Raw genomic sequence first — 22,248 nt, 5'->3', positions numbered from 1 at the left:
TTATCTCTCATGGAAACCGGCTCCGCCCGCAAACTCCCGTAATAAGTTACCCCCCGAGGAGGGAGGGCTGAGCCTGGCAAATCACAACCTTCCGCTGCTTTTTGCGTAAGAGCTAAACGAAGGGGGGCTTCTTGCCACAGGCTAGCGCACTACTGAACGACAGGGAGACTGTCACTGTGGGGCTGACACAAAAATGTCCAACAGTTGCCACAGACGTTTTAAATGATGCTGGTGCCATGGTAACCGATGTGCTCCACGTCCTTCGACGTCCCAAAGTCAAATGTGGTGATATGTGAAGCCAAACGTGCTTTCTCTGATAATTACAGCACCAAAAGAAAAGAGGCATACACATTAGTCTTCACCACAGGTGTGAAAGTGTAGCTTCATCCAACAGTGGGTAATAGGCTAGGCTACTGTAGCCTACCTACATTGACATTCAGACCCACTGGAGCAGCAGGTGCCATGATTGCATGCTATAGCCTACACAAACAAACTGCACTGAGGAAGTGCTATTCACAAGTTAAAATAGGCCTAAAACACTTTTAAGCTATCATTTGTTTCACTTTAGCCTCAGCAAGACAATAGTCTATAGTAGCCTTTGACAAGTCACTACTAGTAAACATGTGCTGTCTGTTAATTAGGCAGTTACCGCACCAACAAAAAGAGACATTTTTATAATAGGCTAGATTCAGATGGATCATAAGTTATCTAAAGGAACTTGTTTTGAACACTGCTACAAATGGTCATAGGCTATAGCTAAGTCTAATGTTGGTTAGCATTGGATAGCATGAAAAGTTAATAAGAATGTTCAAAAGTTTAGCTAAACCGGTTGTGATAGCTTAATTACAGCACAAACACATGCATAACCTTGATACCACTATGAAAGGAAATTCTTGGTTTGTTGTAATTAGTGGTCCATGTTTAGTTGAATCTGAAATTTGAGTGCTGTCTGGTAGGCTACCTAAACTCATTGTCACTGGGTCATGAGTCATAAAAGGCTGATACTGCATGGTGGTGCAGAGAAGTCAGATGGTGACTGACTGACCGTCAATGAATACTTGTGTAAGATAAAAAAAATGTCCCAGTTATTAATCAAACTCATTTCCATCAAAGCTATTCTATTCCTAATACCTCCATTTTTTGAGTAATTGATGCCTAATGATAATGTAACACACACATTTAGTTCTTATTCATGCTGAGTGAATGGAGGAATTCTGGACAGTTGCAAATATGGTGAAAGCCAAGAAAAAAATATGCTGCCACGCTTAACAGGGCTTCTCGTTATCTTTATATTATCAGTTGAATCAACAACGCCCAGTAGCCATAGTGTTAAAAAGTCTTCAGAGTTAACTAACAAAGTAATAAAGTTGAGAAACATCAAATAAAGTGAGCTACTGATTACAGAGGAATTTTTTTAATTGAATTGCAGTTTGTTATTACAGCGTTCACAATTCTGTGTGGGTGGCTCTCTGGGTCTGCTTTCTCTCCTCCCTGTGAGGGAAGACAAGCACAGTGCCCTGTAAGAACTAATCTGTAAGTTTCCACTTAAATGCCTTTATGTTTTATTACTTGCTCGTGCCAGTTGTTAAACACACAGCAGTCACTTAACAGCTTGCGCAAGGTTTCAAATCACTCTGCTACGGTAGACTATATACATGTTGGCCTATAAAGGGTAAATGCTGTGGCTCGTCATGTAGTGCTTTATGTTTCTGTATGTTACAGAGGTAACAGCAACAGTTTTTTTTTTTTTTGCCAGCTGTCATTCTGAGCACACATGGCTGCTGTAAGATTTACAATAATAATAACAACACTTAGGCTATTTATTACTGTCAAAGTCCTTCTTAGTAACTCAACACAGAACGTTACAGTAAAAAACCAAGACTTGTTTTCTACTTCTGAGTGATCAGTAATTCCTGATATGTGCTGGGGCCTGTTTCAGGTAGCTGGTTTTACATACTCTGGGTTTAACCCTGCGCTCTGAGTTGGTAAACTCAGAGCGCAGGGTTGATAAGCAACTCTGGGTTTTCGGTTTCAGAACAGTGGATCAGCGTTGGGTTTATCAACTCTGAGCGTGTTCACTCTGGGTGGAGCGTGTGCATAAAAGCCATCGTCAATGGATCGCTGATAACATGATTCACCATGGAAACAGAAGAAACAAATGATTGATCCTCCCACTTCTCCACTTCTCAAAAAAGAAAAAAAGAAATCTCCGCTCCTCCCACTAGAGTTAGAAATATTAACGAATGAGTTTATGGTAGCCTATGGAGAAGAATTAACGGGATATTGTCTCATAACTCTGATCTAATCTCCTCGGCAATTCAGAAAAAAAAACAGAGCAAACATTTTTTGTCAAGAGAATCATTTCGCTTCCGTATGAGAAGCCGTAGTCTATTTTAAAAAGTTACGCATATCAGCTGTAAAGTAATAAAGCTGGCGCGGCACAGCATTGCTGCTGACAGTGTTTTATATTTGCTGTATAATATGTTGGCAAGCTATAGTCTAATAGCCTACTGTGCAGCAAACAGAACAGACTGTCGCTTCTTTTAAATGGGGAGTGAAAGACATTAACGTCAAGACACATTAGGTGACAGTTTCCATTGAAGAGCCTGATTGATTTATTACCAGATCCATTTTCCTCAAGTGATCACAGTTTACATTATTATATAATTTTTATATTCATATTAGGCTATTTAACGAGGCTCGTCTGTGACTTTAGGATCGCACAAGTGAACTGTAACGATCGCGTGCAGCCGCAGCGTTACATGAATCCACCTGACATAAATCTGTTCAATGACACAGACGTTAAAAAACATACAATACTAATTGGTTTATTAATCTGAATGTAGAGCATGTCACGATGTGTAAGGTGGCCGCCTATATGAACGGACCGAGGGCTGAGAACAAGGCTACTGATCAGATAAATGATTGGTCAAACGTAAAATCATCAGGAAATGATAAAAACATCCCGATGGAGATTTCTATAGAGTGATTTTGCTTCAAACTGTACAGGGACGCGTGTGACAGTGACACTCTTTCTTCAGTCGGAGCTGCAGCGTAAAGTGAAAACAAACTCGGGTAGGTCTAACCACCTCCCGAGCAGGTTAGACCCACGGCGTATGTTGCCGCAGTAACTGACTCTCGGTTGCACTGAACCTGCTACCTGAAACGGAAAACCCAGAGTTTCCACCAACTCAGAGCGAACAAACTCTGGGTTGCCTCAAAACCAGCTACCTGAAACAGGCCCCAGGTCTGTTTTCCACACCACTTCAAGTAAACAATGGAATACACTCCTTTGTGAGACCATTGATTCGGGCCGTGATAACATAGCAGCCCAGTGTTTGCATGGATCAAGGGTTTGCCAAGATTACCAGGAGGTGCAGCATTCTGAGATAGGTTGTGGATGGAATATGGTATGCAGCGTGTGAGCTAGACTGGAGCTCATCAACAATAGTGTGTCTAAGCAGCCGTTCAATGGTCAGAACAGAACGACATGCAAAAAAACTGAACTCTTCTTAACAGTTATTCTTTCCTGCCAGAACCTCTCCAAAACACAGCAGGCCACATTTGCTTCAAAGTTAGGCTAGTCTTCTGCCTTTTATGTCTGTTTGTGCTAGGCTTAGGTCATTTTTTTAAACATAAAATGATTTTTTTTTTGTCAAACATCCATAATTTGTTTTTGCCTGTAAGATAGCAGCAAGTGACAATAATTACTTTTCACACATGTCTGTGGCTAGCCTGGCACCGCCCATCTACTTCCGCTCAATTTTCATTTCCCTTCAGTAGTCTGGGCCCCTCAACAGAGGGAGTGGCTGAGAACAATGACGTTCTGGTCGTGCGCCAGTTTCACTTGTAGTCAGTCAAACTTTATGCGATTGGTTGGCAGATCCAATAGTTTCTAACTTCAACAGACACTAGTCTTCAAGTTAGTTAATGTTTGTCAATTGAGCGATTCCAGACCTTCTGTACAAATGAAGTATGACGGTCTGGTAGGACCAGTCTAGTCTGTGGCTGGAATAAAATTAGGAATTGTGCAGCCACTGAACAAAACGCTGACATATTATCACTTTATATAGTTGATATAAAAATGTTTTTAGCAAGCTTTTGCTGATTTACCCTCATTTGTAGTTGCTTTTATTGACCACCTAAATAGATACAAGTCTCTTTACCTTTGTTTGGATCTCTTTCTAATTCCTGAAGGACGTTTCGGGCTCTTTAGTAGCTAAATGCTAGGCTGTGTGGCCTTTGTAAGTTTGTCTCTTTGCTCGCAGCTGACTAATGTGGCATCAGTTAATGGGGATAATTTTAATAAACAAAGCAAACAAATAAACACTTGGCAGCTCTCTGGCACTTGGCAGCCAGTACCAAAGACACTCGCAAGAGTTCTGAGAGTGAACAGAAACAATTTGATCCGTTGTATTGATCAGACATTACTCTTTGCCTCGTGCTAAAATATGGCCACAATCCACATGTTTTGCTGTCGAAGTACAACTATTATTGGACAGACTCATTATAAACCACACAGATCTCTGTTATTGAAGGAGTCTATAGTCACAATGTGTATTGTTCTGATAGAAAGTGTAAGATACTGTCAAAGCGAAATGTACATTGAGTTAATGACAGCCTTAATACACACTCAGGAATGTTAATCCATCAGCCACTTTCAAGCGGATGTACATCATCCTTTGGTTCTCTGCTCTCCCTTACGGTCTCTTCAGTTTGCAACATCACTTTAAAGAATGGAGACACAGGGATTGAGTTCCATGGAGTGTAAGCTGTGAGAGAAAGCTGGCTGTATCATTGACCTATGATTTTAAAAGAAATTACACATATATTTGAGTGTCAGACAGTGCTATTTAACTGTACCTTCTCTGCACATTGTGATAGAAACCTGACAGAATGATAGCTGTCTGTTCAAAGCAGTATTCATGTTTGTCAAGTCCTCAAGGTGATGACCATAAAAAGTTTGAGAATGTTGTCGGTGCAGTGCGCAGTAGTCACTACTGAAACACTTCACACTTTGAAAATAACAGATGATTTATCCGCTCATGTCGTTTCACACCAAAAAATATTTCCTTTCTTCCATTCATGAGCAGGAATGATAATCTGACAATAATCCATATTAATGGCTGCGTACTCTTTAAAGATAGATGTCCCTGAGATATGTATGTATATGTGTGTATGTGTATAGCAAACATAACCTCGGTAGGTCCTTTTCCTATGCTGTATTCACATACAAGCATGTCTTTGTTACTAGCCTTCAAATGACACACCTTGTGGTTATGGTACTTCCAGGAAAAGTTGACATGACTTTCTAAATTTAAGGATTATTGCAGGAGGGGGCATGCACATCCTTTCCTCCTTAACTTCCCAAACAACACATGGACCCTTTGATGCCATGTGGTGTGACCTTTTACATGTGTGGGGCAGCTCTCTCCCTGTGTGTGGGGCCCTGCCTGTTATGCTGTGTCTCGCAGGTGAATAAGCAGGCCTAACCACGCCATCACACTGTGCACACAATGATCAATAACACACTGGAGATTCCAACAATACCCTCTAGATGAGCTGGCAAATGACTGCCTATTAAAGATTCAATTATTTGAAGCTACAGGAGATCAAAACATTACACTACATGATAGTTAGAGACTTCTTAATCGTAAAAAAAACACTAAATTCATGAATGCCAAACAACTGATTTAAATCTGACTGTAAAAAGTGTGCATTAGAAATGACTGAGGCGGTTGAGTGTCATTCTTTATGACTGCCTTCATCCCTTTCTTTAAATTGGCTTCAGTTTCAAGTGAAAGAGTTCAACATTTGGCCCTACATAATGTAAGTTCTTCCTAAATGGAGATTAATGTATTACATTCATTTTCTATTTCAAAACATGTATCTGGAGATTAGCTGTTAGTGCATAAGCCCAAGCAAAAGCCAGGTGTAATTATTGCGTGTCTAACTGAATTGAGAACAGTAACGTTTTCTTAGCTTGCTAACATGATCAGTTGAACTGGGAAACAATTTTAATCAATTTTATTTTCTTAAAGTTATACAGTATACCTCCAACTAAACAAAATGTTACCTGAAACATTTCACTAAAGTAGGGAAACATTTCTAAAGTTTAAATGGTGCTATATTTAACAAATCCCACACAAATAGCTAGTTACTACAGTATAGTCAAAGGTAAACTATATGACTCCTTGATACAACAGGCGTACTCATTTTCACATGATCAGTAAGGTCCATGCATTTGCTGCAGTTACTCTCACTATGCAATGAATACAGAGAGACATGGGGGAGGGTCATGTAAGTGATGTTTGCTATGGAGTGTGCTGATGGAGAGCATACCCTGCAGGGTAACTGGAAGAGCAGTTGTCTGAGTTACATGGCAAAATCAATAAACTGCACGTCACAGTATTTTCCAAACAGTGACCACAGCAAAAGTTCATCCTTTTAAGAGATGGTAAATCGGATTATATTTCCTTTGCAGAATGTACAATTATTATTATTTGATTGTGCTTACTAAAGAGCATGCAGGTTAGCTTTAGTGTAAAGATTAGAAGCAAGGGGAAACTGCTACCCTAGGTAGGTCAGTCAAATAGGTCAAAAGTTTTACAAATTCATCTACCAGCCCTTGGTTAGGCATACTAACTAACATGTTGAATCATGTTTTGTTTTATACGAAAACATTTTAAATTCAAATTTGTGATTTTGCAGATTTTGTTCTGGAGCTGTGTCTCTTGGCATTAGGACGTGAATCATTTTTTATCAACTTGTACTAACATTTACCATTTACATGGAAGTAAACGTTAATACAAAGTTCAAATCAGATCTCGTAATTATGACCTGTTTGCTGTTGTTGAGAGCTCATATTAATTTAGTTAAGTTTTATTTATTTGTCACATACACAATTGCACAGGGCAATGCGTAGTGAAATTCTTATGTACCAGTCCGTCTGTAATTCAACTATATAAAGTGCAAGATTATAATAATGATTGGGTGGTCACTGGGTGGTGGGCTAAGTGACATTGTCAGTCTGGTTTAACAGTCTGATGGCTTGGGGAAAGAAACTCCTCCTCATCCTCTCTGTGTTGGCCCTCAGCAGACGGTAGCGTCTCCCTGAAGGCAGCAGGGTAAACGGACTGTTTTTGTGGTGGCTGACATCACTAGTGATCTTTTTGGCTCTTTTTCTGCATCGTTTGATGTGAATGTCCTGCAGATTGGGAAAGCTGGTCTTGATGGTTGTCTCAGCTGAGCGGACCATACGGTATTAAGAGATGTGTTCACAGTTTTGTCTTTCATACTGTACGCTTATTAATTCTATGTGGGTTTGATCTGTTTAAACTTAAATCTATCATGTTTCTGACATCTAACAGCATCTAATGACCCTCTCATGATATTTACAGTCTATCTTTCCACCAGATATATTATTGCGATTAGCCAAATATTAATCATTAAGAAACCTTGTCCTTGTTTACTCTTTGCACTTGGGTCAAGACAGAGTATTGGTATTCAGAACCCAACATGAAGTCATAAAGACATGTTGCATGTGCTTGTGATTCGTAAGATTCACCTTCAGCAGTAGAGTGTAGTAGGCGCGTTAATATGCAGCTCCATACCTGTCTGGTAGCGCTCACTGACCCAGTTCTGCAGACAGACACAGTGAAAGAATCAATGTGTGGCGCACGTTCAACTTGGAAAAAGTGTATAAATCAACCCGAGTGTGTTAAAGTCAAAGTGAAAGTATAAACTTATATGGCTAACATCATAAATATTTCATATGCATTTTCAAATATTCAAGCGCAGAGCGTTTCTATCACAGTCACTGAATGAACACCGGCGGCTGACAAACAATACAGCATGAGCCACATTTTCCACTCCACTGTGTGATTTATCATCACTGTCACCATGCTTCTCTCTGCAAAGGATTAGGTTACAGATACCAGGCCTGTTTGTAGAGATGCTCCATTAAATGACATTGAGACAGCAGTTAATTGCACAGTATAGGAAACTGATTACTCAACAAACGTTTATTCAAAACATCTACAGTATTTAACAAAAAAAAACAAGTCCTCTTGCTGAACAGTAGAAATAGGTTGAAAACATAACCAAAATGTGCCGTCCAAAATTTCCATTTCACTGGCGTTACAAGATACCTGTTATTGTGACTATTGTCAGTTTGTATCCATGATAGCTAGCTCTCTTGTCTAATAGAAACACTGTGCATGAAAAAGTTAAACGTCCAATAATGAGTTTAGACTAAGAACTGATAACATGATGTAGTGTCCAAAAAAGTGCCATTGCTGAATCTCCTCTATTCAGCCTCTGTCTGAAATGCTCTTAAGCCCCGCCCTCCAAAAAGCCCAGTCTGCTCCTATTGGCATCTGGGGTTGTGATTATTACAGGTGGAGGTAGTGCAATGTTAGGTTGGTAGTTAAGGGGTGTGGCTTCTCCCTTATGGTGTCATAAGGGGAGACAAATCTTCCTGGGGGTTTTTAACATTGGTTTTCAGAAAGGTGGAGGTGGAGAAAAAGAGAGAGAGTTTTTTCCTCTAATACCTTAGGAGTCTGTAGACACACTGGGGACCCAGCCTGGTCCTACCAGACCATCGTACTTCATTTCATTTGTACAGAAGGTCTGGAAATGAAAATTGAGCGGAAGTACGTAGGCGGGCGGTGCCAGGCTGACGGGGACCCATATTAATGTTGAAAAAACATGAAAAGGTGAATTTTGCATAATGGCTGACCTTTAACTTAACAGCATGATGAGTCCTCCCAAATGTTGAATGTTGTAAAGGACAGACATCTTGAATCTCTAATGGCACATAACCAACGCTATGAGGTATGTTGTTGTTATCTTGTCAGTAGCGTATCATGGAAGTTGGCAGCATGTTTCCCAGCAACCAACCAACCACTGCCAATGATAACCCCTAATATATCTAAAACAGTTTGGCCCTATTTTGATAAAGCTGCAGCATCGTTATTTAGTTTATATTTTCTTTCACAAATAAAATAAGACAATTTACAATTCCTAGTTTCTCTTCTACTGAGATCAATGCAGCAGTGTTGAGCCTCTGGAAATGCCTTTTTTCTCGGTCTGGTAGCCAGACTTTCCAGGATCCGTCAGAGGAGATGGGACAGAGTTGTTGAACTGTTAGGTTTTTTCAAGCAGAACTGATACATTCACTCAATTTGTGAGTGACCGTGTCAACATATGAAACAGAATTATGTGCAGTAAATAATACAAAAAATAAATTGCATAAGGGCACCTTGCTCTAGTATAGTCTACTATCTTGATCCTTGCATATCTTCTCCGACATAACCTTGAAGCCTGCAGGGTGTGTTGTGGCATCCGTATAGTCAAATAAACTAGAACAGGGTATCATGCGCCTGAAATACTTCGGCTGTGATTATTTTCCAGGCAATCGTTCCCGCTCTCCCATTATCACTACTGTCAGTGAGGCTTATCTCTGCCTGCGTGCCTCACCAGCCACGGCACAGGCACATCCTCGAAGCAACCCCAACGCATTGTTCTAATGAGGTTATAGCCCAAAGCAAAGTGATTTGTTTTGCAGACGTTATTATGGTGGCCTTTTGGCCAGCCCCTTAATTTCATCAGTGACGCGCTATTAAACAGCAAACTAAGGTCTTATGGGGAACGGTGGACCATGCTGAGGGACCTTTTGACATCCTCACAGCAGCAGTTGCGTAACCCTGCATACCAGAGATAGTTGTGTTTTTAGAAATAAAGGCATCACGCTATTCATCCATAATTACTACCTAAGATGTCTAAATTGAATTAGTTATGATGGTTTGCTTTTCATTCATTCTTTCAAATATAATGACGTCTTTGATCGTTTACTAATCTATGAAGCAAAAACATAATGAAATGACAGAAATAGTGCCTTTCTATTAATTACATTTCCTAGCATTGAAGTATAAGAAATTTTAAAACAAAACACAATGAATGTCACAGTACTTTATACATACAACGGTTTGCGTTTTTTTAAGCGCAGGTGGAGACATGTTAAAAGTGTGTTTTTGCTGACTCACATGTAAGAATGTGTACTAAGCGTGCAGTCTAATAATTCATAAAAAGATGACAAAAAGGTGACACATCACCTTGTGATTCGGGGCTTGACAGCATTAATCACGGCTGTATTTGGAGTAGTTCATATTAAATTGCCATGGATACAAAGTCAATCAATTACAGCTTTGCATATTCTAATGATCCTGGATGATATTTGCATGCCCTTTTCAAAATCATTCCAGCATTAACTCATCAAGCTGCTTCAACTATTAATACACTTCACTGACATTCAGCATGTTTGGGTGCACTAGCAGTTTAATATCGCACTCCCAAAACAGATTTGAAAAAGGAGGGCCAAAATCGAGCAACAGAGGCCTGGATATCCTGACTTCTGGCCCCTAGAGTTGATCAAGCTTGTTAAAGATTTGACCCTACATTTCCTATAATGTAACGATTACTTTTTCTATGCCTGAATCAAAAATCAATCGTAAATGACATTCAAGAAAGATCCCTGGCCTAACTTACTTAAGCCAGGGACCTTCTTTTTTAATTTTTTTTGTGCCTAATTAGAGAGAGACAGGCTGGAAACAGGGGAGAAATTGGTAAGACATGTAGCAAAGAGCCGAGGGCTAGAATCACAGCCCCGTCGATGTTTCAACCTATAGGGGCAGTTACCATACAATTTATATCCAAATATGTTGAATTTACATGCGTTGTACTAAAATACGGAGAATTTGACCTGGGACAATCAACAACACTACTTAATTCCCATTTTGATTGGTGGTAAGCTGAAAAAAGTGTTTTGGGGGTTTGGTTACACTTTAAGAACTTGGCCTTAATGGTACACACTCTACCAGTTGAGCTTCTGGACTGCCTCCATGATTGACATCTTAGGCCCAGAGGCTATAAAAAGTGTATGCTAGTATCTTTTATGAAACCCTCCTGCCTGCCTGGTAAAAGTGCATGTCTTTCAAACTCCACAACTCTAGTTTTTAACACAATATTTATGTTATAAGCCCAAGCTGAGAAAAACCCTGTCGCAGCACGTCCTCCTCTAAATGAAACATGTTTTCGATTTTCCCCTATCACAAAATTCTCTCAAAAAAAGCACAAAAATCATTACACATGTTGATGTAACAAAGATGAAAGCATTTTCTGCTCCGACACTGCCATGACTAAAGATGATAGCAGGACTTGGTTTGATTTAAAGTAACAACTTGGTGAAGATATTGAGACCTTGTCTACCTGATACATATTGTGTATTATCAAAGCTGTGAGCAGTTGTAAGAAATGTCCAATGCAATATAACATTATGTATAACATGTGTTTTTTTATCTGTATTTTTCTCTTTTCTTTTTAATATTTTAACTTGTATATGAGATTGCTGTCATGTGTGTTAGTTATCTCATGTCTGTTCTAAAAACATATTCAAAAATATGTTAAAAAAACAACAACTAGATGTTACAAAAAAGAAAAAATTATAAAAAAGACTATGAAACCTTTGTTACCATGTTTGTGGAAATAAACGGCAGTCTCACTAATTAAAGTCAAAGTCAGAGGCCTTTCGATCCATCCATCCACCCTGACCAGCCTTCCTGTTTATGGCGCGATAATAACGTCGTCACCTCACTTCTTCCTTTGCTGCAGACAGACAAAAGTCAGGATGCCCGCTGCAGCTAGAGGGCTTCGTCACTGGAGTATAAACACATGTTGTTTTGGGGTACTCGAGGAAACCACTGACGCTCTCGTTTTCCGTTCGGGAGGACAGTCTCCCCTAATGATGTCATCGGGGTTATTTCCCTTAAGCCTTGCAATGCTGCCTCCACAGACACAGAGGATATTGCACCACAGTTTTATAGGTCGACATCAAGTGTGTAAGTGGACTGGTATTAGCAGATGGATCATCTATTCAACACAGCGCACTGCCTACCATGTGTGTAGCTATCATGCGTCATCATCTTTAAACATGCTTGTTTTTGACAGTAGTATTTCTACATGTATTTCTAGTGTATGCTGATTTTTTGGGGGGATCTGATTTGAACATGAAATGTCTGTACTGAAGTAGCTCAAAGCTCTGCCCCCTCATGGCCCTTTGATACTGTTCAAATTCTCACATTTCTTCCTTTTCACGGTATCATTTTCCAACATACTTATTTATTTTGTAGTTTTGGTTGAACTTTAGTGTGCACACTCAGTACTCTGACCTCGACCAAACAAAAAGAAACAAACTAATAAAAGTGTACACACATGGCGGAGGAAGAATCACAGGTTGTTCTCCTCCTGTACACACTGTCTCGGGACTGTCAGCTCTGAAGAATGATTTGTGAATGGCACACTCTCTACTTGGCAGCTGCTAATGCCCCCTTCATTTAAATACAGGGCTCATTCTGGCCACTGGGACAATGGAAGTCTGTCCTGGTGCCGAGAAGACCATCACTGCCCTGACAAGCTCTCTATGTAGGGAGGAGATGAGTGATGATCTGTGTGTGAATGTGTAAACTGCTGTGTAATAATCTGGATGTTTGGAATGAGCTTTTTATATATCCCATCAGAATAAACACAGTAGTAGGTTTCTCTTGTGGAAAACAAAAGAGTCCCTTATTATCTGACATCCCATAGAAAGGGGCTTTTGAGTGCCACTGTGTTAAGGGGACGTTAATCAACACACTGCTTGAATCTTTTCTGAATGAGTTTATCATAATTCAGGATGATGCCAAAGTGTCCTCAAACAAGGCATTATGTTGTCCGCCGTGTGAGAGCCTGCAAATAAAGGGAAATTCCTGTTAATTAAAGTTGTATTCACTTAAATTCGCCTGTTGCGCCTTTTGTAATATGGGTCCCCGGTGTGTCTACAGGCTGTAATGAGAAAAAAACAACCTTCTCTCTTTCCATTACATAACCATATCACCAGGAGACTACAGTCCGATACAGGCACTGGGTAAGTGCATTGAACAAATCAATGATTGGATGTGCCAAAATTTCCTTCAATTAAACAACGATAAAACTGAAGTAATTGTCTTTGGTGCCAAAGATGAACAATTAAAAGTCAGCGCACAGCTTACATCCGTTATGTTAGAAACCACACCCCAAGCCAGAAATCTTGGTGTTGTTGTAGACTCCGACTTGAATTTCAAGAAACACATAAAATCAATTAATAAATCAGCCTACTACCACCTAAAAAACATATCAAGAATTAAAGGGCTTATGTCTCAGCAACATTTAGAAAAACTTGTCCATGCATTTATCTTTAGTAGACTTGACTACTGTAACAGTGTCCTTGCAGGCCTTCCAAAAAAATCTATCAGACAGATTCAGCTAATTCAGAACGCTGCTGCTCGAGTCCTCACTAGGACCAAAAAAGTAGATCACATTACCCCAGTTCTGAGGTCTTTACACTGGCTTCCAGTCACTCAAAGAATTGATTTCAAAATACTGATGTTGGTTTATAAAGCACTAAATGGTTTAGGGCCAAAATACATTACTGATATGCTGATACGTTATGAACCGTCCAGAGCCCTTAGGTCGTCTGGGACAGGTCTACTTACAGTCCCTAGAGTTAGGACTAAACAAGGAGAAGCAGCTTTTAGTTATTATGCACCAAAAATCTGGAACAAACTCCCAGAGAACTTGAGGTCTGCTGCAACTCTCAGTTCTTTTAAATCGAGTCTGAAGACTTTTTTGTTTCCATTTTAACCTGCAATTTTCATTTTATTTGCTTCTTTTATTCGCTTTTAAATGTTTTATAATGTGTTTTATGTATTCTAATCTTGCCCCTGTAAAGCACTTTGAGTGGCCTTGTGTCTGAATTGTGCTATATAAATAAACTTGCCTTGCCTTGCCTTGCCTTTCCCCCCACATCCACCATTCTGAAAAACCTGTGTTTAAAAAACCCTCTCTTCTTATGATGTCATAAGGAGAGAAACCACACACCCCTCATTACCAACCTACCTTAGTACTACCCCCACCTGTGATAAGCACATCCCCAGATACCTCAAACCAGAAGTTAAATTCAGGGCCAATCAGAGCGGACTGGGCTTTTTGGAAGGCGGGTCTTAGAGAGACAGGCTCTAAAATGGAGCGTTTCAAATAGAGGCTGAAAAGAGGAGATTCAGCAATGGCACTGTGAGAAATATAAAGGATTTTTTGGACACCACAATAAGAAAACAGTTTCCAGTAGAAGCCCAAATTATAATTTTGAACCTGAAAATGTACAAAATATGTGACCTTTAAAGCTGTCTGAATGCCCCACCACCACACTTCAACTACCTCTGTTTCCCTCTGTTTCTAAGGAACAAGAGACGTTACCCCTCAGGACTGCTTTCACTGTTGAAGGCAGCTAATCAATTGAATTAATCTTGACTGACTCTTAAATGGATTTAGCCGTGTGGTGAATCATTAATCTGGGGGTTTGCAGAACTGTCCAGTATCATCAACAGGTATGGCAACTGTCAGCCCTTCTGCCAATGGATGCGTGCTGCTCTCTTGTCCTTTTATGGTCTGGGATCAGTTTCAAAGTTTGAAAAGCAATTTAGACTCTGAAATACCTTTGCAAGTAATTCTCTTGTGTGCTTTCTTTTTTTTCTTCAAAATGCATTTCAAAGAAACTGTTGCTTCAAGTAAAAAGAACTGGACACTGATGCATGGGGAACGATTGAATGCATGAGTGGTAACCTAAAGGCTCAAGATGCAATAAAAGTGGCCTTTGGAAAAGGACTGAGCGCTGGCCTGTATGAAAGCCGGTGCTGAATTCAATAAAAAGCAGATGAGTATTGTGGATTCCAAATATTTATTTTAGAAAAGACTGGAATTCGTTCATGCACATCTGACCAAAAGCTGGTGTTTTTCTTTAGACACATACTCGTCACTAAAGTGCATTCAAATACTTTGTTTGGGAATTTCACTCCCCAAGTCATCAGATTTCTATAGAAGTGGATTTCAAAGAACTGTTATTTTGCACACACACACAAAAAAGCAGCATCTAGCAGACAATGCACAAAGCAGTCTGGATTTTGCTTGGTTGATTTAGAAAATTTAGAAAATTGATTTGTGTGGACTGGCCTTCAGTCAGAGGTGATTTGCACTGAGCACTGTGTGTCACAGTCAGATCGTATTGTCAATGAGGCCCTACATTCCCCTAAGAGCCAACAGCACTGTTCTGAATAGAGCTTTTAAAACAGACAGTAGTGTACTCTATAAATAAATACACCCCCCCCCCCCCCCCCTGTTCTGCTCCATTTTGACTCTTGTGGAACTCCTCATGCAGTGACTTGCACACTATTCCTGAACATGTGCTGTTGTTTATTTTTAGATGCTTTGAGGATTATCTATCTCCTACATGGATTCACATTCCCGGCAACACAGTGATCAAATGGAGGTCTCTCCTCACTCACTCAGAGCCAACAAAAAGTATCCATTGGGTTGTCTTACAGGGACACAAAAAAACATTTGAAAACAATACTTTATCAGATGTTTTCATCATAGTGTACTTCATGTTAGGATCATTTCCTTGAATCCAGACAGAATTTTTTTCTTTTTCTGATAAACCTTGAAGCAGAATTCATGACCGACGATGACAGATTATAAAAGCAATGATCAGAAAAAAACTAAAAAGTAGACTTCCTGGAGAGATTTTGCACATTTTCTGCCTCAGTATTTTTAGCATTGTTTTAATGTTAATGTGATTTGTGATACTGGTGTAATAGATTTAAGTAGTGCATTTTTATGTTTTCCATAACACCTTACTACACTGAAGCATGTCATGACTTATTTAATACTCTAAACATGTTTTATATTTGTATTGTATAAAGTTTTAAGTTTTTTGTTTGTTTGTACCAATATTCTTGTAATTTTTCTTTCATCCACTATTTTAAGTGTTTGAAAAAAAACTTAATTTACACTGTTTTTAATCTTACTGAATAAGCATGCAGAGAATGTACTCTGAATCTTGAATTATATTTGACTAACGTATCTTACATTACGATCACATCAAGCCATCATTGGGCCATTTGCCAATCTTCGCCACGGTCTCTCTCCACACAAATATTTCACAGATCTCCACTGCTAATGTGTCCCAGATGTGGGATCCACACTTCCTGAACACATTCTAATCAAAATGTCATTATTATACTCCACTGAACTTCTGACCTTCCTTCTGACATCTTGTCTTTGGACATTATGTGGTCACAAGAAAAATCCATTATTAAGACATAAGGTATTTCATCATGGCCAAACACAACACAAACTAATGCAACACACCACACCCCATGAGCTCATTTTCTACCAGAGCACAAACTTACTGCCAATCCGCTTTAACAAGAGCACGGTTTTCACAGGAACAGGAGAAGCTGTGGGAACACTTTAATAGCTGTTATCTTGTGATACAGTGAAAAAAAGGATCACTGATTCTGCACTCAAACTGTTGTGGGTGTTTTTTTTTACAGAATGGAAGAGTCATGTTAGCACTTAATTGTCTTCATCCATGTGCCCTGGGAATTATTGTTGTTATGGATGGAATGGATTTTATATTACATACATTCTAATCCTTAATGTATTGAGGCGCTGCATTGATACAGCCCTGACCACCAACACATCCATTATGCCTCTTGACTATCCTTCTCTTTCTGTGTCTTTCAGCCTCAAGAACAAATCTCCTATACGGAAGACATGAAAAAAAGGTCACAAGTATGCAGATACATTTCTTAGGAAAGGTCTTGGTTATTTCCTAAAACAGCTATAGTTATAAGCAATGTTTTTTTTAAATATCATATTGTTTGGTTAAAGATAATGTAATGCTCATGTTGAAATGGTTGTAAAACTGTTTTATGGTTCATAATGACCAAATATGTTGAAGAGCCCATAAAGAAGATAAACACACTTCAGAGTTAACAACTTGAGCAATTATGACACGATAAGCGCCACATACATATCTAAATTGCATGTTATCTGTCTTTTAAGGTGAACCCTTATCTACGAGGAGACTTTTTCTGAACGCTCTGACTCAGAGTCCGCCTTAAAATGTCAAGTGAGGTCTACTTTTTTTGGATTGTCCCGTGGGCAACAAATAACACATCAGCCTGGATACAAAACATCTGGTCAACAAAAGGCTTGGAGGAGTTTAAAACTGAGGCAGCTGTTGGGGAGCGCTGCAGACAGACCCATCCCTTCAACATGAACGCTGCTCCGGTGCTGCTGTTGGTGGCGTCCTCTTTGCTGGCCACGGTGGCAGCTCAGAATCACGACCACCACGACATGGGCTGGGTCAATGGCTACCGCCAGGGCTTCAACTTCCAGTGTCCCCACGGAGAGCTCCTCGTGGCAGTGAGGAGCTACTTCAGCGAGGCGGAAGGCTCCGACCGCTTGTGGAACTTTGAGTGCCAGCCCCCACCTGAGACTATGGGGGAGCCCAGTGACTGCTGGTGGGACGACATCGCCAGGGCCGGGATGGAGTGGTAGGTCCTCTGTGTAGTTTGACAGTGGTTTATTTACCTTGAGTTTAGAACTTCTTTGACTTTTACAGGCTGTGAGCTGAGGCTCACTGGAAGACAGTCACATCTGTTTCACGGTTCGCAGTAAAACCAACAAGCATGTTGCTTACATTCATATCGTTTAAAGGTGCAGTGTGTAGCATTTATTGCCATTTTTCCAGAAACTGTGACACGCTGTGAACATTTGGGTTTGTTCATTTGTTGATAATGGCCCAGATACGCATTTGGGAAAGACATTTATGACAGAAAAATCCATCTAAAGGTCACATCATATTTGGTCGTAAATATTATTCAAATCAACAGGATATAAAATTCCTCAATTACAATAATGTCCCTTCACTGTATACATGGACCGACAACACAGGTTGTTAAATGTCACTATTAGCAGACAACAGAGGCCCATACGAGGCCTTTGTAGAGTGTACTGCTGAAACTGTTGTATGAACAAAGCCACCCGTGTTGTTGGTGGGTGGGTCACATACACACGAATGGAAGACCTCCAGTCCTCATTGAGAGCATAATGAGTGTCAACTGAAACTAGATGATGTCTTCAGTCATTTAAAGACCAGGCTATTCAAGGCTTTGCATATTCAAACTACACCTTGTTTTAATGTAAGTATGTAGCAGGCGGGAACTATTCTTATGTAGAGATTAGTTAGAAATGTACACCAAGTTCCTTCCAGGTGTAACAAAATGTAAACATTGTGTAAACTTGGACAATTTCAATGACATTTCACAAAATAACACACAACATATCTCATTTAACATAAAGTAAAAGTTAGCTAGGTTAGCATTATTGGATATTCTCCAACCATTCAAAATTGCATGGCTACTACCTCTAAACCTGAATATAAATCTCTACATGTGGGCATAGCAAAAATTTTACAGAAGATCATTATTTTTGAATGTCCCCAGCTTGTGATGCTACGGCGACTTCCTGTTTTGCCTAGTTGGTTGTTTTTTTTTGCGGTCAGAGATTCTAGTGTCCGATATGACTAAAGACATTTTTAAAAGTTTTAACTAGTGCAAGCAGATCCAGTGAATTACCCATTTCAAGCATCTGGTTGTTAAGACCTTGGGAAACAATCAGAACACACTTTGCCAAGGACTTACAAGTAGCTGGTGAATCCCAATCTTTACAGCCTGTAAAACTAACCGATGTGTCTATAACACAACCTTCAACATAGATTTCCCCTCAGACTTAGAACATGACTACCTCTAGTGAATTTAAACCAGAACAGGCTGTGTCAATCACCATTCAGAGATTTCACTTTGTATTGTATAGTCCGCAGTTTTTGGAACTCAGAAAATCAAGATATTAAAGACAGACTAGGCCTATGCAACAATTATCCACAACAGATTCCGCCAGTCATTCACTGAGAAGGAGAAGAACACGGTTGAATCTGTGTATTTCCTTCTTATGACTGGCCTCCTTTACCTGAAGGTAATATTTTAATTTCACCACACAAAAACCACACTTTCACCTAAGCGTGTTCTACTAACCATCAACTGCTCAGTTAAGGCTGGTATGATTCAAGGGGTTGGATCAACCTTTATGGAATTGTGGCCTGACATCTCTGTGTAAACAGCAGCTGGAATCACGCAAACCAAACACACGGCTGCCTGACTCAACTATAGCTGCTTCAGATAGCTTTTTCCATGGAGGACAGAACACATTTGTGCTCCTTACAATTTATTTTAAGATAAGTTTGAGTGCAGCCAGCCCACCGATTCTAATCAAACACTGTGGACATTATCACTGCCATGCCTGCCTCCCTTTGCCACAGCGGCCAGGACATTACCCTGAAGGGAAATGACCCCCATTGGCTGAATGCCTGATGCCTGTGCCAGTGTTGCCATGACATGCGTCCACACATCTTGCAGTTACTTCTGCTTGGGCCTGGCATTTTCTGGTGTGTTTTGTGGTGACAACAAAGTTTATCGACCATAAGCAAACGGCACTGTCAACAAACCAGTATTTATGACATTTTTATTTTTATCTTGGACTAAACATTTTTGTTGGACGAATAACCTTAAGAAACCTTAAAGCTTTTGTTTGAAAGAATGTCTTGCATTTAACAGGGTAGAGTAGCCTGTGGGGTGGCATTTTAACATCTTTTTTTAGTCCTTTTATATCTCTTCTGTTTGCTCACTGATTTAAATTAAAACTTATTTACAACTGAATGACTCTCATGTGTTTTTGCAGGACATCAACGTGCACTCGCAACGGGCTGGTAGCGGGTGTGCAAAGCAAGTACTTTGAAGGCCTCCTGGACCGGGAATGGCAGTTCTATTGCTGCTACTACAAACGCCGCTGTCCCTACGGCTGCATGTACGTTTCACAGGCCTATGGACTTGTTGAAGGAATAGGTCAACATTTGGGGATGCTTGTTCCCCTTCTTGCTGATAGCTAATATGAAGATTGACACTACTCTCATACAGTGTCTGTTTAGGCTATATGAAGCCTAAGCTTAGGTTAGCATAAAGACTGCAAGTAGAGGAGAACACATTTCTATCCTTTGTTTAGTCGTTACACAAACAGAAATGTAAAAATAACAACCTCCTGATTTTACGGAGGTTAAGTGCCAGACAATTTCTTAACTCTGAGGTTGCTAGGCTAGCAGAGGTTGCCAGCCTTCCCCTAGCCAGAGGATAGCCCCGCAAACAAACCCCTTGTAACATTTTCACTTCAGCTTTTGTACAGATTGAACATACAATATTTAGTTAATTAAATAGGACTATGCAGATTATTTTCACCTTAAAAGCCAGAGCAAGAGATAGCTATTAGCACCTGCAGTTTTTTTTGTCAAGCTAAGCTCCCTGTCATATGGCTGTAACTTCTTATTTAGTGTAACCTACAGTCATCACAGTGATATCAATCTTCTCATCTAAATCACCACACATTATCAAACAAGCATATTTCAAGAACTATCCTTTTAAAAGGTGTATACATTAATACTTGATTCACAAAAAACATTCGTGTAACCAACCAACGATACAAACTTTGTTTTTTTCTCTCCACAGGAAGACGTCTGAAGTTCCTCAACACTACAGAGAAGAGGCAGAGATGGTCGTCCCTAGTTATGGATACTTCATCCGAGGTGCCCAGACCACCTTCAGTGGAGTGCTAAGGTTAGCTCACAACATCTTTTCTTTTTTCCTAATAACTTCTTATAGTTTGGATCTAGAATCTGTCAAAAAACATTTTGAAATACACTCATGGCTGAGCCTGGAATCACAAAGTCTACGGGACCAGAGTTTATGATCGCTGAACTGACAGGGTTTTTTCTTTATCTTGTTTCAGAGATCGGCAGTGGAAGTACATCCTGTGCAGAATGACAGACTTTGATTGTGAATTCGAGAATTTATAGAGCGCAAGCAGCATTTCTTCCTATCCATAAACAGTTATAACTAAAATACATATTCACCCTTACATGTAAAGAAAGGCATACAACTGGCATCATATATAACTGATATGATTTGTGTTTTTACTTATAAAGGATCAACCTCAGGCATGGGATATTTGCCTAAGGAAAATGCTAATACAAACGCTTTGTTAAAAATTAAAATACACACAAAAGGTCTACAAGGAATTTGGGCTCCACCAGTCCCTTTAGATGACTGAAGTGTTTTTCATCTGGTCGCGGTGGAACTGGAAGTCCTTTGGCAGCACGTGAAAGTGGTTTTTCCAAAACAAACTCCATTATCTGATGCTGTGTCCATGGTGGTGTAATAAACTGCATCAGGCTCTGCTCCGAGACCTCTTGGTTGAGGTCACGTGACAGTGATGCCCAAACAAAATGGTTTCAGGCCAATTTCCACGGTCATAAAAAGCCTTCAGAGAGCTGTGGGGCATGACTGATTGGGATATTGTCTTGGAGGTAACACTTGGAGCCATTTTAAATGTGTTGGTAATAATGAATAACTCTTTCGGTGATCACTGTGTAACATGAGCCTTTGTCCGCGATGGAAATAGTCCCTTCTGCTTTCAATTGACTTCACATTCCTCCGTCATTAACGTGTCTTGCTCAGCTGTACAGTACTCTGCTTTCATGTCACTATACTGGTGTGGAAATTGGATTAAAAAACAATCCCCTTCTGATTACTTTGTGAGGTCATGTTTTTAATGTGTGGTGTGCTCATTTGGTTTTGCAGGTTGAAAAATAGAAATACCTCAATGAATATAGAATGTTTAAAATCAAATATAAGAATATGAATTGAAATGTAACTGAATACACTAGAGTTGAGTCAAGAGGCTTTGGGAGAAAGGATGATCTAGCTATGTGAGAGTATAAACCCTTCCAAAGGCATGGAGAAAATGAACTGCAGCCTTGACGATATCATCAGATCCTTTGGGCTTGGACTTGGCTGAAAGTTAAACTCAACACGGCCCTAATTTGTCATAACATGCTGCTGGAAAAAGGGCTGACATCAGGGAATAAATAGTCCAAGAAAAATTATAAACACATAGGCTACAGCTCATGCTTACTTCCAAGTAATTAGTAATACTTCGATACTAAGTCCAGCAGATGGTTAGTTTAGCTTAGAAATAGAGATGCAAAATAGGTGGACAAGTGTAGTCTTTGGGGTGACTGTGGCTCAGGTGGTAGAGCGGGTCGGCTGATGATCAAAGGGTTGGAGGTTCGATCCCCGCCCTGCCACCTGTGTCATAGTTGTTGTGTCCTTAGGCAAGACACTTCACCCACCTTGCCTCGTGTGGATGTCGATAGTTAGCCTGCTA

General features: G+C 39.9%; 1 protein-coding gene across 1 annotated transcript; it reads left to right on the top strand.

Moving 5' to 3' along the window:
- Positions 1–17,073: 17,073 nt before the first annotated feature.
- On the top strand, positions 17,074–21,609 carry dpt (dermatopontin). Its single transcript, XM_080033111.1, has 4 exons — positions 17,074–17,471; positions 19,714–19,839; positions 20,532–20,639; positions 20,812–21,609. Exons 1-4 carry the CDS (start codon positions 17,191–17,193, stop codon positions 20,876–20,878), a joined length of 582 nt encoding a protein of 193 aa, XP_079889237.1. The 5' UTR covers positions 17,074–17,190; the 3' UTR covers positions 20,879–21,609.
- The last annotated feature ends 639 nt before the right edge of the window (positions 21,610–22,248 follow it).

Source organism: Ammodytes marinus (assembly GCF_949987685.1).
Source record: "Ammodytes marinus genome assembly, chromosome: 8".
In the NCBI taxonomy this organism is placed as follows: Eukaryota; Metazoa; Chordata; class Actinopteri; order Uranoscopiformes; family Ammodytidae; genus Ammodytes; species Ammodytes marinus.
The sequence above is the reverse complement of the archived record's forward strand: the minus strand, read 5'-3'. Positions and strand labels throughout refer to the sequence as shown.